The sequence below is a fragment of the Parus major genome, chromosome 4A, assembly GCF_001522545.3.
Source record: "Parus major isolate Abel chromosome 4A, Parus_major1.1, whole genome shotgun sequence".
NCBI lineage: Eukaryota > Metazoa > Chordata > Aves > Passeriformes > Paridae > Parus > Parus major.
In genome coordinates, this window is record NC_031772.1 from 18,605,606 (window position 1) to 18,621,727 (window position 16,122).

General features: G+C 51.4%; 1 protein-coding gene across 6 annotated transcripts in view; it reads right to left on the reverse strand.

Moving 5' to 3' along the window:
* The window catches only part of ARHGEF9 (Cdc42 guanine nucleotide exchange factor 9), a 204,617-nt gene that overhangs the window by 121,512 nt on the left and 66,983 nt on the right, over positions 1 to 16,122 (reverse strand). The window contains exon 1 of one of the 6 annotated variants that reach the window (XM_015626405.3): positions 10,010 to 10,108. The exons of 4 other annotated variants lie outside the window; for them this stretch is intronic. In XM_015626405.3, the coding sequence (XP_015481891.2) occupies positions 10,010 to 10,039 (30 nt within the window). In that variant the 5' untranslated portion in view covers positions 10,040 to 10,108. Of the gene's footprint in view, positions 1 to 9,999; positions 10,109 to 16,122 lie in introns of those variants that run through there. One more of the 6 variants, XM_015626409.3, reaches the window with a different exon arrangement.

Genomic DNA, 16,122 nt, shown 5'->3' on the forward strand with positions numbered 1-16,122 from the left:
CTCCTGAGCCCCCAAACCCCCCACAGGAGGCTGTGAGGATGCTGCACCCCAGAGGATGCTGCACCTCAGAGGATGCTGCACCTCAGAGGATGCTGCACCCCAGAGGATGCTGAATCCCAGAGGATGCTGAATCCCAGAGGATGCTGAATCCCAGAGGATGCTGCACCTCAGAGGATGCTGAATCCCAGAGGATGCTGCACCCCAGAGGATGCTGCACCCCAGAGGATGCTGCATCCCGGGGGGGCTCAGCCACAGCATCCCCTTCCCCAGGTCCAACACCCCCTAAAAGATCAGGCAGGAAAGCCCCACCTCACCCAGGGACAGGTTTGGGGCTCTAGAGGAGGCTCTGTGTGTGTGTAACAGCAGCACAAACAGATTTACTGCAGAGAATTTAAATTATATTCGCAGTATTCCCAACAGTACTTGCTGCTTTATATAATTTCCCATGCCTTCTGCGTGCACTAAATGTTAATTTTACTATGAAAATGGATGGTACCTTCCTGATAAAGCACACCTACACAGCAGGGGTTTATATAAAACCACGGTGAAGCTGAACTTCATGGAATTCTTCCCGGGAAGTTTGGTCTAACGTTCTGCCCGGAATGAGGAATGGGAAGATCTGTACCAGTTACATAAAGCACCACATCCCTCACTGCACACAACTTGCAGAACTCGGGGAGCTTTGGGGAGCGCAGTTTGTGATGCAGGATCAGCCTGGATGAGAGAGGAGTTGGAATTTCAGCACTCTGAGGAGGGACAGCAGCCAGGGATGGAGGCTCCAGCTCACATCACACCCGTCCAGCCTTGGACCTGCATCCCCCTGAGGGACACACGGATGGGATGGGGAATTCTGGACACCCAAATCACAAACAGAGGGGTCCCACACTGATATTAATGACAAGACAGGGATTTTGGAGCAAGCAGAGGAAACGGATGCTGCCAAATCCTCCCGTGCGGAACGCACAGGGCTCAGCCTTGTGACCACGTCTCCCTCCAATGGATGTCTCCAGTAATTAGCACATCCCACTCCTTGCAGCTCAGCAGGCACAGCTCGTACTCAGCAGCCAGGATTTGGGATTGGAATGCTCACAGCTCCCGGATTCCCCTTCCCTGGTCCCCTCCTGAGGTGCCAGGACAGCCCAGGGGTGTGAGGCTGTGCCAGCTCCAATTCCCTGCCCTGCTGTCCGTCCATCCATCCATCCATCCATCCATCCATCCATCCATCCATCCATCCATCCATCCATCCATCCATCCCTGTGCAGAGTAACAACCTCCACTCCTGGACAGACAGAGGCATCTCTGTTTTCCAGCTCCACCTTCTATTAACTGGGAAAATGAGCCACTGAACTCTTAACCTTAATTAACCAGAGAATTCTGGCCATGCTGATGTAGGGATGGACCAGGAGGAGCCCAAATCTGCTACCCTTTGGCCAAAGGAAATAAGGCTCAGTGAACTGGGGGAAATTTCACACAAAACACAGAATTTCACACAAAATCACTCAGTGATTCTGAGCAGGAATAAAAGGTGTGGATGGATGAAATTCATGGTCAAAGGGAAAACACTGCTGGTGACTGTCAGCCCCAAACTGTTTCATTTCCTCTGGGTTCCCTCTTGGAACACCCACCCCAGACCTTTAGGGCACCATGAGGGAAGTTTAAACTTTCCAGCTGAATTAATTGTGCCCCCAGGAAGGAACAGCCAGCCCTGGAACCCAGGGATGTGTGGGCACCTGCTCCTCCATTCCCATTTTCCTGCACTCACAAACGCTGCTGTGACGTTGGACACCATGGGGGGGTCACTCAGACTCCATCAGAGATTATAAGAAAACCATTAAATTCTATTTTTTTTCCCTAAATCTAAGCAGGAATTAAACTCGGGGTCTCAGAGATTTAAGGCCAGTGAGATTATGATTTGCTGTTTCCAAAAAGGAGGATTTCCTTAAGCTGGGAGTTGCCTCTTTTTCCTTTTCTCTTCATGGAATGCCTGCCAGAGCCCTCTTTTCCATCCTGGGCCAGATGGGAGGCACCAGCCTGTGAGCTGCAGAGCTGCTGCAAAGAGATTTTTCCTCAAGAATCTCCATAATCTTATATGTTTATGGAATGGCTTCATGGGAAGCTTTAAAAACCCCCAAACACCTAAAATTCCTTATCCAAACTGCAAAATGAAGGAATACTTGTAGAGACTTGGGACTTGGACCTGATTTGGGCTGTGGAAAATGAATTTTCCAGTCACCCACAGTTCCCTGCCTGTTCATCCCTCAAATGGAAAGCTTCCTCACTGTCCACGTGAACTTGGGACATTTTTTCCAGTAATTTCCTTTTTCAGAAGGATTTCCTAAGTTGAGAGCCAGCAAAGCAGTGAAGTGGGAGAGAAGGTGGATGTGGGAGAGAGCAGGGAAGGACCACTTGAAGCAAGATGTCCTCGTGGCAAGGCTGGGAGTGCTGGAATGAGAAGAAATTAAGTTTCTAAACCCACTTCTGCAATGTTTAGAGCACACAGGGCAATGCTGGAGGTTGAATTCAGCTCCATGACCACCTGGCCAAAAGCTGCACAAAGCTCAGAGGTCATGGGGAAGGACCTGAGCATCTCTGGGTCACTGCTCCAAGCAGTCCATGAAAAAACTGAGCCCCAGCAGTGATGTCCCGATGGAATCAGTGCCACAGCTCCTGTGACACCACACAGACAGTGCTGAAATGGCACAGAGAGCCTGTCTGGGGGGGCTCAGTCCATTGTGCTCCTCTGGATTGCAGTGAGAACAATAAATCTTCTATTTTTAAGTTTACTTGAACTTAAAGCATTAAGACAGACTAAAATCTCGTGCCCCTGGCAATGGTGTTGCGAGTGCTTTCTGCCCTCCTTGCATCTGCTGCACACTCCAGCCTGCACTCCAGAAGCATCTTCAGCTTCCCAGTGATGAAAAGGAAAATAAACCCCCTCAAATCCTGCAGAAATCAGATGTGGTAACACCAATTACCCTGGTCACAAAGACTTCAGGGGCCGAGCAAGTTGTGTCTGAAAGGACCCATCCAACTCAGACGCTCGTTTCAATCTTATGTAAGCTCTCCTTGTCTGGAAAAACCCCAGCCCCTGGCCTAAAGGAACACAGAGACCTTTACTTCTTCATTTCATTTCATTTCTCAGCTTTTGGGCTCAGTGTTGAGCCTGGAAAAAGGTAAAGAAAGCAAAGCCCAAACTGCAGAAAAATCCAAGGCAAGTCCCTTCCTTGGGGGAAGACAAGTGCTCCCTCCAGGCACTCTGACATTCAATTGCAGAATCTTCACATCAGCACAAGTCTGGGCAAAGTGCTGTGTGAAAAAGAAATTATTACCTGCCAGAAAATAAAAGTAAACCCTTCTGAATTCGGGGTCAGTGTCCCCAGTGGGATCCCTGAGCAAATCAGCTGCACAGGCACAGGGAAACTCTTTGGCATGAAAATCAAAGGGTGCATTTCAGCACCTGCGAGGGAATGAGGACGAAAAGCACTCGGCCAGAGCTCCCTGCAGCCTCCTCACCCCCCTCCTGCGACACTTGGCTCTGCCTTCCCTGGGCTTCTCCTTGTCAAGACACTGAGGAAAGGAAAAACCATCTCATTAAGAAGCTGACCCGTGGGTCTCATGTTCTTCACACAAATTAACCCAGAGAATTGGATGTGTTTCATAGAAATCGTTCTCTCCCCCTCTCTCTGCCTCCCAAAAAAAGGAGAGGGAACAGCCTATTGAATCTGGCACTCTTTTAATGAAGAAAACAGTGCAAGCCAACCTAATGAAGTAGGAATTCCAGATGGATAGCAGTAGGTGTATGAATAGAACATAGTGCACTCGTTTTTATCAGCAATATCAGCATTCACAAAAGAAGTTTACAGCCTTTTTCTACTTTTTTTCTGCTTTCTCCAAGCGAGGCAGGTGAATGCCTGTAGGCTCCATTCCCTCTCCCAGCTCAGTGGGATTCTGTGAGAGCAGTGAGAGTGAGCACAGGCTGCTGCCTTCCAGGAATGGCCAGCGCTGCCCTCCTGCAGCTGGTGACAATGTGTGACAGCCACGGGCACCCCGGTGCCCTGGGGAGCTGAATGTGCCACAGGGATCCTGGCTGTGCCATGGGGAGCTGAATGTGTCACAGGGATCCTGGCTGTGCCATGGGGAGCTGAATGTGCCATGGGGATCCTGGCTGTGCCATGGGGGGCTGAATGTGCCACAGGGATCCTGGCTGTGCCACAGGGATCCTGACTGTGCCATGGGGAGCTGAATGTGCCATGGGGATCCTGGCTGTGCCATGGGGATCCTGGCTGTGCCACAGGGATCCTGACTGTGCCATGGGGATCCTGGCTGTGCCATGGGGGGCTGAATGTGCCACAGGGATCCTGGCTGTGCCATGGGGGGCTGAATGTGCCACGGGGAACCAAATGTGCCATAGGGAACTGAATGTGCCACAGGGATCCTGAATGTGCCACAGGGACCCTGGCTGTGCCACAGGGACCCTGACTGTGCCACAGGGAACCTGAATGTGCCACGGGGAACTGAATGTGCCACAGGGATCCTGGTTGTGCCATGGGGGGCTGAATGTGCCACAGGGAACCAAATGTGCCATAGGGATCCTGACTGTGCCACATGGACCCCAGCTGTGCCACAGGGATCCTGGATGTGCCACAGGGAGCCAAATGTGCCACAGGGACCCTGACTGTGCCATGGGGATCCTGAATGTGCCACAGGGAACTGAATGTGCCACAGAGATCCTGGCTGTGCCACAGGGACCCTGACTGTGCCACAGGGACCCCAGCTGTGCCACAGGGATCCTGGTTGTGCCACAGGGATCCTGGTTGTGCCACAGGGACCCTGGATGTGCCACAGGGATCCTGGCTGTGCCACAGGGATCCTGGCTGTGCCAGAGGGACCCCAGCTGTGCCAGAGGGAGCCTGGTGTGAGGGATCACACGGACAATGCCCCTGTGTGGGACACAGCTGCACACAGAGGCACAGGAAGGCACCTGGTGCTGCACAGGGCAGCACATGGCAGTTCTGTGCTGGTGATCAGCAGCACTGAGGGGAAATCCCAATGGGATGGAGCTGAGGTTTGTTGTGCTGCCTGGAGCACGGCCCTGCAGGAGTGGGGAGTGCTTCAGGTGCTGCCTGAAACAAGCAGTGAAGGTGTGCTGCAATTCACTGCGTGCCCAGCACCATCCTGGGACACATCCAAGGAATTCTGCAGCGTGGCAGAACGGGGAGGAAGGGGCTGGGATCCCCTCTGAACACACTTCTGGACAAGAGCACAACTCCTTGGCTTCAGTGGGAGTCACCTGAGCTCCAGACAAGGAAATCTTTACTTCTCATGCAGACTGGGCTGGAGATTTCACAGCCTGAACCTGGCTCCTGGGTAAGGCACTCCTGGCACTCCAGCCAGTCCCTACCAACACTTGTCTCTCCTCTCTGCCCATATTACATAACAAGCATCTCTCTCTTTTTTTTGTTCCATAAGTCGTCTTTTCATAACAATAGAAACTATTGGAGCCAGAGATAACTTGATGAATTTTTCCTATTATCTAAGAGCTTAGTCACTCAGGGAATTAGTCATGTTCAAAATAACAGCCAGGCTCAAAGAGATTCAGAGCAACCATTCCAGAGCAGAAGCAGCTAATGTCATAAATACATTAAGATGTCAGCTTGAAGCATTTCAGAGATTTTTCAAGAAGTGTTTGAAAAAAGAAAAACCCTTTGATGAGATCCAAGGAAATCAGGTTCTCTTCAGTTAAAAACACCTCGTGGTTTGCAAAGGCTGTGGTGCTCAGGCACTGAAACCCTGAGCAGGAGGGACAGATGGACGTGGTGACCACATGGGGTGTGTGGCTTCCCAGCAAGCACAGCCTGCTCAGAGCTCCACAAAATCCTGCTTCCCATGCCTATGGCACCCTCCCAGGATTCTCCACACATCCCTGGTGGATCTCAAGAGACACAGGGGTATTGGAGTGTCCCTTTTCCAGCAGGTAGGAGCTGGGGCCAGAGCCATGGCAATGGAGCCAGGCCTCCTCCCAGCCCCTCCTGGGACTGACACAAGGACAATCATCAGCACGGAGCAGGGATTTATCCAAACATTTTTATTTACCACAACATCAGCCCTTTCTTAACTGGGACATTTGGAGCAGCAGCACTGGCAGGAGGCTGTAAATGAAAGGTTAAAGCAGCCCTAAAGTGGGAGAGAAATGGCAAACAGCAACAAAGAAATGCATTTGGTGGGATGGGCTTTGGCCTTTGGGGGCTCCTGCACTGCAGCACCCACGGAATTCTCCAGCCATGCAGAGCTCAGGAAAGCCAAGCACCATCTCCAGTGACAGGAGAGCTGCATGGACAGGAACAGCTTCCAAACTTCCCACTCTGCTGTGGAAAAGCTCTCCCTGCTGAGGCCACAGGGCAAGGACACGGGGCAGCATCCTCTGCAGGACACCCAGAGCACTCAGGAGCTTCCCTGGGGCTGCTCCCTTTGATCTCTGCACAAAAACTGCTCTGGGCCTCTCCAGTCCCATTTCCCCCTCATTTCTGGATACCACAAGCTCCTCTTTCCAGTCTGCCCTGGCCTGGCTGCTCTCCACCAGCTGCTTTTGCTTATCCAAACTTCCAAAAACTAAAGTCAAACCCCAACTGCTTTTTTCCTACTTCTCTTTTCCAGACTTCCCATTGAGATTTTTAGGATTACAGAGTGCAAAGGGTACTTTGTACTTCCCTGTGATTTTCAGACTGACAAGTGGAAAAGAATCAGTGAGGAAAACCCAGGGGTATCTCCACCAATTGCAGCATTTGATTCACCTCTGATTCACCTAATTCATTTTCACCATATTTTAGGTTGTGATGATTTACAAGAGTTTACTTTTTGCTTAGGAGAGAAATGGAAAATATCAACAGCACCTTGATTTTAAGGATTTGAACAACAGGAAATGTAAAAATATCATTATTTATGGCTATGAAAGAAAAAAGTTGGGACTGTATCTATTGAAGGTGATGGCTGCACTCACCTGGACTGTCACAGGCACAACATTAAACCCAAAAGGAGACCCTTGGTGAGGAAATTCCACAGAAGATCCACATCTGTGTTACTTGTAATACAATCAAAGACTTGGGAAAAAACTCTTCCCTTGTCAGATAAAAAACTGATCCAGAAGAGGCTGTATTTTGTCCTGGTTTAATCCAACTCATTTGATTACCATGCTGGATCAATATCCTCTGAAGAATGCCAAACCAAATAATCATTGTGCTCACACACTGCTCAGATGTGCAGATTGATTCTCATCACTACCAATGACAATTAGTTGAAATTTTCTAGGTTAGGAATAAATACTAGAGGGTTCAGCAACATGGTACCAGTGAAGCATGGAAAACACCCCCGTGGGATGCCAGCATAATTGGCAAAAGATTAATTGTTTAAGAAATGGGAGGCAGCACATGCAAAGGAGGGAAAAAAGAAACTCCGACAGCTTAATATTATGGAATAATAGCTCGGGTTTAAGGGCTGATTTGGAAAAAAAAAAGCCACCTGCCACGAGAACAAAAGGTACAATCACTTGTAAAGCATTAGTGACACGCTTCTTAAAGATGAGTAACTCTGAAAGGGAGCAGATCTCAGTGTTGAACCCAAGCTGAGAACAACAGAAAACAGCATTTTGAATAAATCACTGCTGTGCAGAACTTGGGAGAAATCAGGCTAAAATCCAGGTTTTGACCGATGTGCCCGAGCAGAACAAAATCCAGGGATGCTGACAGAATAAATGTATATTTCTGGTCTTTAGCAGCACACAGGAAATAATATTGGAGTAAAAAAGCATAACAGAGACTCGGTGCCCATGGAAATGGGTCCAGGGAGGCTCTGGATGAAAGGGTGAGGTTGTGCACGGCACAGGGGGCTGTGTGAGCAGAGCAGCCAGCCTTCACTCAGGAGCAGAGCTGGTTGATAGTTCCACAGTACATTTTAGCCAGCAGACTGAGGTAATAACAGTCCCACTGAATTGCTGAAATGCAGCTGCTCCTGGTGTGGAATAACTCACTTGTTTAGCACAGGCCACCGAATGATCAACATCTGAAGCACTAAAATTTCAAATGACTTCCCAGTGGGGACAGCAAGGGAAATCTGCATTGGAGGGAATACTGTTATCCACACTGGCACTTGGCCAGGGCATCTGGACCAACACATCTTGTCTTCCTAAAGGAGCAGAACTTGTAGGGACCAAGTGTTGGCTTTAGGTGTTCCCAACATCGCTGTGCTCCAAGGGCAGGAGCCCCTGAACCCTCGGGCCACCCATCCCCAGGGAAAGATTCCTCACTGCCAGGGACTGCAAACACCTCTGCTGGATTCATCTTACTTGGTTCAGTTTTACTTTGCTGGTTTGAAATATTTTTTTTTTATTTTCAGACATCTGGAGATACGTGGAATATCTCCAAATACTGCTGAGGCTGTTGAACTGCTGCATAAAACACAGAAACCACAGCTCTCTCTTTTATTTCTCCCTTGTTAGAAGGAGCAATATTGGGAAATTCCCGGGTAGAACCTGCTTCAAAATCAATCACTGGAGTTTTACTTTCCCCCCAAAATAGCTTCTCTTACAGGCTACAGCAACCACTGTAATTTCTCTCCAAGAGAAAGCAAGGATTAGGAGAGCAGAGTAACACAGCCGGCAGCAAGGAAAGAATCTGGGAAGATGAGAGGGCAACAAAGTGTCAAGTCTTGTGCTGTGTCAAGTGGAAAAGCACTTTGTCCTGCACCATCCCTGGGAGAAGAGGGCAAAGGAGACAAGAAGAGCCTCCCCCGGCTCCCCAGCACCACTTTTGATCCCTGTCGATGGGACCCGGCACACGGCGGAGAGAGAGGGGCGAGCTGCGGGACGAGGAGGGCAGAGGAAGGAATCGCATCCCTGCGGATGCTCCGAGGGTGGGAGTCGGCAGGAACCCCCCGAGGTGCTGCTGGGTGGGCAGGACCTTAAACAGGACCCCAAACGCTGCCTACACCCCACAGGGCACCGCCAGCACCGCCCGAGCCTTTCGGGAGCACAAAGCCCCCAGCCCCGGGTGCGGGAGCAGCGGAGAAGGGATGGAGGGCAGGAGGAGAAGGGGCAGCCATCCCTCCCGAAGGCTCCCCGCTGCCAGCAGCATCTGCCGCTGCCCCGGGAGCCGGAACGCGGGGGCTGAGCCGGGTGATGCCGGCCCGGTGCTGCCGGAGCCGGGAGATGCCCGCAGGGATGCCCGAGGCTCCCTCCCGCAGCACCGGGAGAGCCGGGGAAGGGAGAGCCCCAAAGCACCGCACGGAGCCGGGAGGGAAATGCCATCGCCAAGGCGAGCTGGGCACGGAGGGCGAGCCGGGCAGCAGGAGGAGGAGGAGGAGGGGGAGGAGGATCTCTCTCAGTAACAACCGCATCTCTTCCCGGGGAAGTTTCTCAATGAGACGGAGGGGCCCTGCTGAGCCGGGGGAGCTGAAGTTCCCCTCTTCCCCGGGCACAGCAGCCCCCCGAGGGGCTGAGCGAGGTTCGCAGGGCGGCAGAGGCTCGGCAGAGCTCAGCCGGAGCCTCCCCGAGCCCGAGCAGCGCCCGCCGGCCCCGCCAGGCTGCTGCAGCCTCGGCTCCGCACACCGGGCTCCCCCCGCACCGCAACTCATCATCCGCCGGAGGGGCACATCCGACAGGTCCCGGCTGCCCCGGGCACTCCTCTCTCTCTCCTCACAGCCCTCAACACGCCCGGGGAACCGGGCAAAGCCTCTGCTTCCCCTCCCGGAGCCACCGGCTCGCCCTGCGGAACCCCCTCCCCAGCACTGCCGCTCCCTCCCACGCCCCGAGGCATGCCCACCCTCCTTCCTTCCTTCCTCTCAATTTCTTCTTTTGCTCAGCAGTTTGGGAAGCAGAGTCTATAAAATGGCTACAGAGTGATCAATGGTTTCAAGGACAGGGAGTAAAGGAGGAGTCAGGAGATAGGACGGAGGTTCATTTCCCTGTCAAAGTACTGCAATAAGAGGAAAAGAGAAAGACATAGCTACCTGAACTCACCATTCCTGTTCCATCCCTTAGCCACTGCATCTTGCTTCTGATGATGTCCTTATTATCAGGGAGGGGAAGGAAAAAAAAAAAATCCCTACTGCCTGGCGAGAGCTGGCAGGAAAAAAAAAAAGAAGCCCCCCACCCCCACCCTAGCCTGGAGCTTTCAGTCAGCCATCCCTCAGCCCGGCAATCCCGTGCCTGTCAGGAGCACGTTATTAGCAGCCTCCTCACTACCTGGGATTCTGCTTATTTATTTCAGTCACGGACCCAGGGATTTGAGGGGAGGGGGATGTCCTTCTTTTCCTTCTTTTCCTTTTTTTTTTTTTTCTTTTTTTTTTTTTTTTTTCCCCATGCCGTGCTTTGAAACTCTGCAGAAGGGGAGGGGAGTAGAAGGGAGGGGAGGGGAGGGAAGGGGGGACCATGCGAATTTGGGGAGGGTCCTGCTGCCGGTGGCCGGTCACCCTGGGCCCCAGCGCTGCAGGACGCCGGCTCTGCAGAGCCAGCACATGTTCCACACTCAGCAAAGGGCTGGGGATTTTGCTGACGTTCAAAGGGCAGCAGGTTCTCATTCTGCTCTCCACACGAAGGATGAGTCCCCTTCCCACTGAAAGCAAAGCTCCCAGCCCGGCGCTGCACCTGATCCTCCCCCAGCTCCAGCGCCCTGCTCCCCACTCCTGACCATCCCCTGCCTGCTCCCCCGGATTCTCCCCACTTTCTGGCCACAGCGAGGAAACGAGAGCCCCTCTGCACAGCCAAGAAAGCAAAACCACACTCCTTGAGCGTTGCTCATCGATCTGGCCACCCACCACGTCGAGGGAGAGGAGATGGCGGTGTCTGGCGCTGGTTGGAAGAGGCGGCGGCAGCATATGGGATGTGTAGAGCCAACTGGGAACGGGGCTGAATCCTCGTGGATCCTCCAGCTGGGACACACACGTCGACATGGTTCTCCCCATGGTGGGCACGGGGATGTGGGGATGCCAGGACTGGCCAAGGCCGCTCACGGCGCCGGTGGCGCAGCCCCTGCCGCCATCCCGGGGCTCGGTGCCCACAGGAAGGGGCAGCCCGGAGAAGGACTGACACACCCCTGAGTACAGGAAAATGCCCCAGCGATATTCCCAAATCCCTGCTGAGCCTGCAGCTGGCTTCAGGGACAGGAGAGGGCAGGTAGGAATCGTGGAGACAACGTGGGGAATGGCTGGCAGCGTGCTCTGGGCACAGGCAGGACGCTGGGGACACTGGACATGCTGGATCCACACACAGGATGTGCTGTAAAATCTGTGGAGAAGCTCCAATCTCCTCAGCTCCAGCTGCAGAGGATTTAGGGTTGTGTTTGCACGGGTTTTTTCTCCATGCCTCAAGGGCAGAAGGGCATTTGGATCTCCTGCTCCTGGCCTCTGGAGGAGTCAACATTTTCCCTGCAGCTGGAGATTTTCAGTCAGGGAACAACACGCAGCTCCTCGTGACTGCCACTTTCTGCTGGTCCTGTGCCACTCAGCAGGATCAGAGCTTAGGTGTCTTCACTTATTTATTGAAATGGGACAGACCAGAAGTGCAGGCAGGACTGAAGGGACGCTGCCCAGCGTCTCTGCACTGCTGGGGCCCCACACAGCCTGCTCCAGTTCCATCAAGCCATATCCCATCACCTTCTGTACAGGCACTGACAGCCATCATTATTCCCAGAGATGGCTGACAAAAGAAGGAGTCAGGAGGCAAATGCTTAGAGCTTCCCAAACTTCAGAATTCTGCCTGAATTTCGAGTGACAGAAAGACCAGGTAAGTTATTTACATCCACAGGAGGGCTCTCGTTGGAAAATCCCACGTGCTGGAATGTGTTGTCAGTCAGGGAGAGCCCCATCTCCTGCAGCAGGTGATGGCCACGGCTCTGAGCAGCCCTGGAATTCATCTCACAGGTACCTCACCTGCTCAGGATGTCAGCCAGAGGCAGCACAACCTCACCAAAAAACTGATTCAAAAGCTGCAGGGGCTGGGAGAGCTGGGACAGCAGAACTGGCTGACAGACAGACATCTCCTGAGCGGACAATGCTTCCCTCAGAAACTTGGACTGAAAACACAGCAATGATCAGGTTATCTCTAACTGAAAGGAAACATTAAATGAGATCTGCACTGTTGTCAGCACACACGCAGAGAATACAACAATGACCCTCTTAAGCACAAAATCAGCTTTAAACCGTGCACTGCATCATCCAAACTCCTCTCACTTTGGTCAAAGTTGCACCCTGGCAGTGCAAATGGGTTTCTTTGGCACATCCCACCCTGCTGCTCTACTTGGGAATGTGGATCTGGAGGAGGAGGAGGATTTTTCTGTGCAGGACTGTTACTCAGGAGCAGAACAATCCCAGTTTCTCTCCTGCCAGCTGTTGATCAGGCCTGTCAATAAGGCTCATATTGCACTGTTTCACTTCCTATGCCTTGTTTACTCTAAGCTGATTTGAGAAGCAAACCAAGAGTTGCCAGGTTAATTCTTGCTCCCTGTGAAGGTGCTGAAAGGCAAGAAAGCCCCAGGATCAGCCAAATCCCTGAATGGGCAGCAGGCTGCACACAAATCCCATCCTGCCCAGAGCAGTGGGGCAGCCGTTCTCCCTGGCACAGGGAAGCTCAGAGAGAACCCAGCTGCATTTCCCTGCCAAGAAAATGCACCTCTGCTGCCTCATTGTCAATGCAAAGCGCTCTGCAGGCAGCCAGCGGGCAGGGGACCAAGCCCAGAGTCCCTGCCAGAGCAGGGGGAACAGGGAAAAGCCACCTGTGAGCTTCTTCTGGGTCCTGCACAGGGCTGTGATCATCCTTGTGGGCTCCTTCCAGCTCAGGACATTGAGGGATTCTCTGATTCTCCACTTCCCTGCACTGGAGGAGAGCATCTCCCAGGGATGGGCAGGAGGTGCTGGCTCCTGTGCCAGGGACTGCTGCAGCCTGGCACACCCGAGGGCGTGGGGGGCTCTGTGCCCACCCAGAACACCCCAGAGGTTCAATAATCCCCAGCACAGCCCCGAGCTGGCTGTGAGACACAGAACACTGTGGGATTGTGCCACGGGCACTGCTCTGGTAGGAAAACCCACATTGCCCACAGGGAAACTGAGGCAGCTCTCAGGGTGCAGTGGTTGGGCACAGACATCACTGCAGGCTCCTGCCCTGCTCTTTAGCTCACAAATAAATGGAATTTCTACCATCTGAGCACATCCTGGCGAGGGAGGAAGGAGGCTTTGCTCAGGTCTGGGGGATCTCTGCAGAGGAAATCCCAGGAAGAACTCGAGGATTGCTCATCAATAACACAATGTCCCAGTCAGTCTCAGCAGAGCTGCTCATGTTTGACCTATCACAGCCTCCAAAAGTTTCTGTCTTTTGAATAAGGATCAAAATCAGCTGCCCTGCTTCACTCAGCCTAGTCCAGGCTGGAATCTCCTTGTGACTGAGCAGAGAAGTGAAGGCAGGGAAGGAAGGGGCAGTGTTCACCTCTGCAGTAGCAGTGACTGCCTGAATTATCAGATTAATGCCACTTTTCCACGTGTAATTTATTTTCTCCTAATTCCCTGCAGCTGGAGAGCCACTCAAAAGCCAAGCAGGAGGACACTCAGTATCACATCACAGTGAAACAGCAAAAATAACCTTGGTCCTTGTGCCTCATCCAGCACATCTGGAGTCATGGAAATAACACACAGGAGACTTCACTGGCATTCCCTCCACAGTCCCATCCTCCCAGAACCCACCCTGCTCTCCCACCTTTATTTCCAGTTTTTATTATTTAATTTAATTTTATTTTATAATTTACTATAATTGATAATTTAATTTAATATAATTTTATTATTTTGTTTTTATTATTATTGCAGGGCAGTTTTTGGGAGCAGAACCCTTGTTTGAGACACCCAGAACCCAGCCCTGGGATCCCAAACATGAAGGTTCATTTCCTTGCAGCCTGTGAGAGCAGCATTGCAGGATTTCACCTGCCTGTCCTGTCTTTTCTTCCTGCTATTGTGTTACCACATCACCACTGAAATCTCCTTTAGATCTTCAGGGCCTCCCTCCCTTAATCCCACTGGGAGAGTTTTGCTCTTTTGGATGTGGGAACTTTTCCCAAAACGCTTTTTCCCCCACCCTGCTGTTGGTTTCATGAGATTTCCCTTCTTTTGCTTTTCACCCCCTGCCTTCCCTCCCTATCCAACACCTCCCCATGGAAATTTCAGCCTGGAATTTCCTCACTGAGGCAGGAGAGGCTTTGGAGAGCCCTGTCTCATGTTGCTATTTCACTGCTGCAGAAGGCAGATGTTCCTCATTCCATATCAGAGAGCACAAATATGTTCCTGCAGTCATTGTGTCTATTGAACTGCAAAGAACAGGCACCAAATCCTACAGGTTAATTAATGAGAAAGGAGGGGAATTTGTCTAACCTCTACTAGGAATTCTCCAGCCTGGCTTTATAAACCAATCAGCCACGCTGCACAGCTATGAAACTGTACCTTCCTGCAGGAAAAAAAAGCCCAAACCCCATGGAATACTCTGCTAATGGCCCAGTGCCTCTCTGATTAGCACAGCAATAACACAGTGCTTCGGGCTCTTGCAAAGTATTATTATTATTTATGGTACATTACAAGGGAGTTTGTTTGTTCTTTAATAGGAGATGACATATTCAGAAGCCCAGATACGAGTGTCCTCCTGAACTAACTCTGACACAAAGATAGTTTCAGTCATAAATTATAGAATCATAGAAGCATAGGACTGGAACAAGTGCCTGAAACGTTTCTCTCTGTGATGGATGTGATTGGGATCTGGCTGTTTACCCCAGCAAGGGAGGGATCATCACCCCTGACCTCTCCAGGTGACATTGTGGCCACTGGCAGGGACAGACAGGGCAGCCCAAACCTCTCCCCCTGCTCCAAACCCCTTCTCCAATCTGGATCACTTCTATGCACACTCTGTATGCTGGTCCAAACTCCAGTTATTCCTAATTTAATTAGGAATTTAACGCATTGGGCATTATTAATTAATTGCAGTATTTATATTTAGCAGTCCCAGTGCCAACAGCCCCCACGTGGCTGCAGGCAGAGGAGTGTGCCACACACAGCCTGCTCCATGGGAGAGGAGGGAGGGCATGGACTGGGCATGGCCATGCTCACAAACACCCCCCTCCAACAGCTTTTTGTGGGATTTTACCAACAAAATTCCAGCTTCAGCTTTGGAGAGGATCAAAACCAACTGGAACTTCTATGAAAGCCCTAGTGGGAAACCACAGGTTGGAAACCTGCTTGTAAAAAGCTGTTTTTTTATTAAGTAACCTCTTCAGTTCACTGCCCACAGTCTGCCAGACACACAGAGGTTCCTCCCAGCCCTCTCCAGTCCATCCTGCTCTTGGGAAGGCAGGAAAACAGGCAAATCCCAGATCTGCCTGCTTCCAAAACATCTCCTTCAAGATGGTTTGTATGTTGTTTACTATTCCTTCTCCTGTCACCCCCGCCTGACTGACAAGACTCCTGATGCCTCAGCCCATTTGATTTGCTAATATCACTCAACTTTTTCCATTTGCAAACCTCCCATCTCTGCTTTAATGAACCCAAGGAGTCTGTTGCCAAGGAAAGCTCTCTGTTGCCATGCCCTCTGCTTTAGAGGTGAAAATTAATAACCTGCAGACAAATTAAACTCTTTGGGTGATGAGGAAAGCACCCCAGTTCACATCTCCAAGCCCAGTAAAGTGTCTCCAGCATCCAAGTCTTCCTTGTATCCATCTGTCACTAGCACTGCCCTAGTTCTGCTTATTTAGGGAAAATCCTATGGAGATTAAAAAAAGGAATAAAACTAAATTTGAAACTGAAAGGGCTTTACAAGCAGCACAATGCTCATATACAAATTCATTTCATTTGTGTACTAAGAGATCTGCAGCCAAAAAAGGTATTTTTTTAAAAAGAAAACTAGAGCTTAGCATTGCTGTTTGTGAGATTGACAGGGAAACAATAAATGCTGCCCTGGGTCCTGCATTTTGAGGTCACACCGGCAAATCCATAAACCCTGAGGCTGTGCTCCTCCCTGGTGCCTGGAGGGACATTCCATGCAGGAATTCCACGATGGAGCCCGGGATGGAGCCTCCAGAGCCCTCAAAATGGCCCTGTCTCATGGCC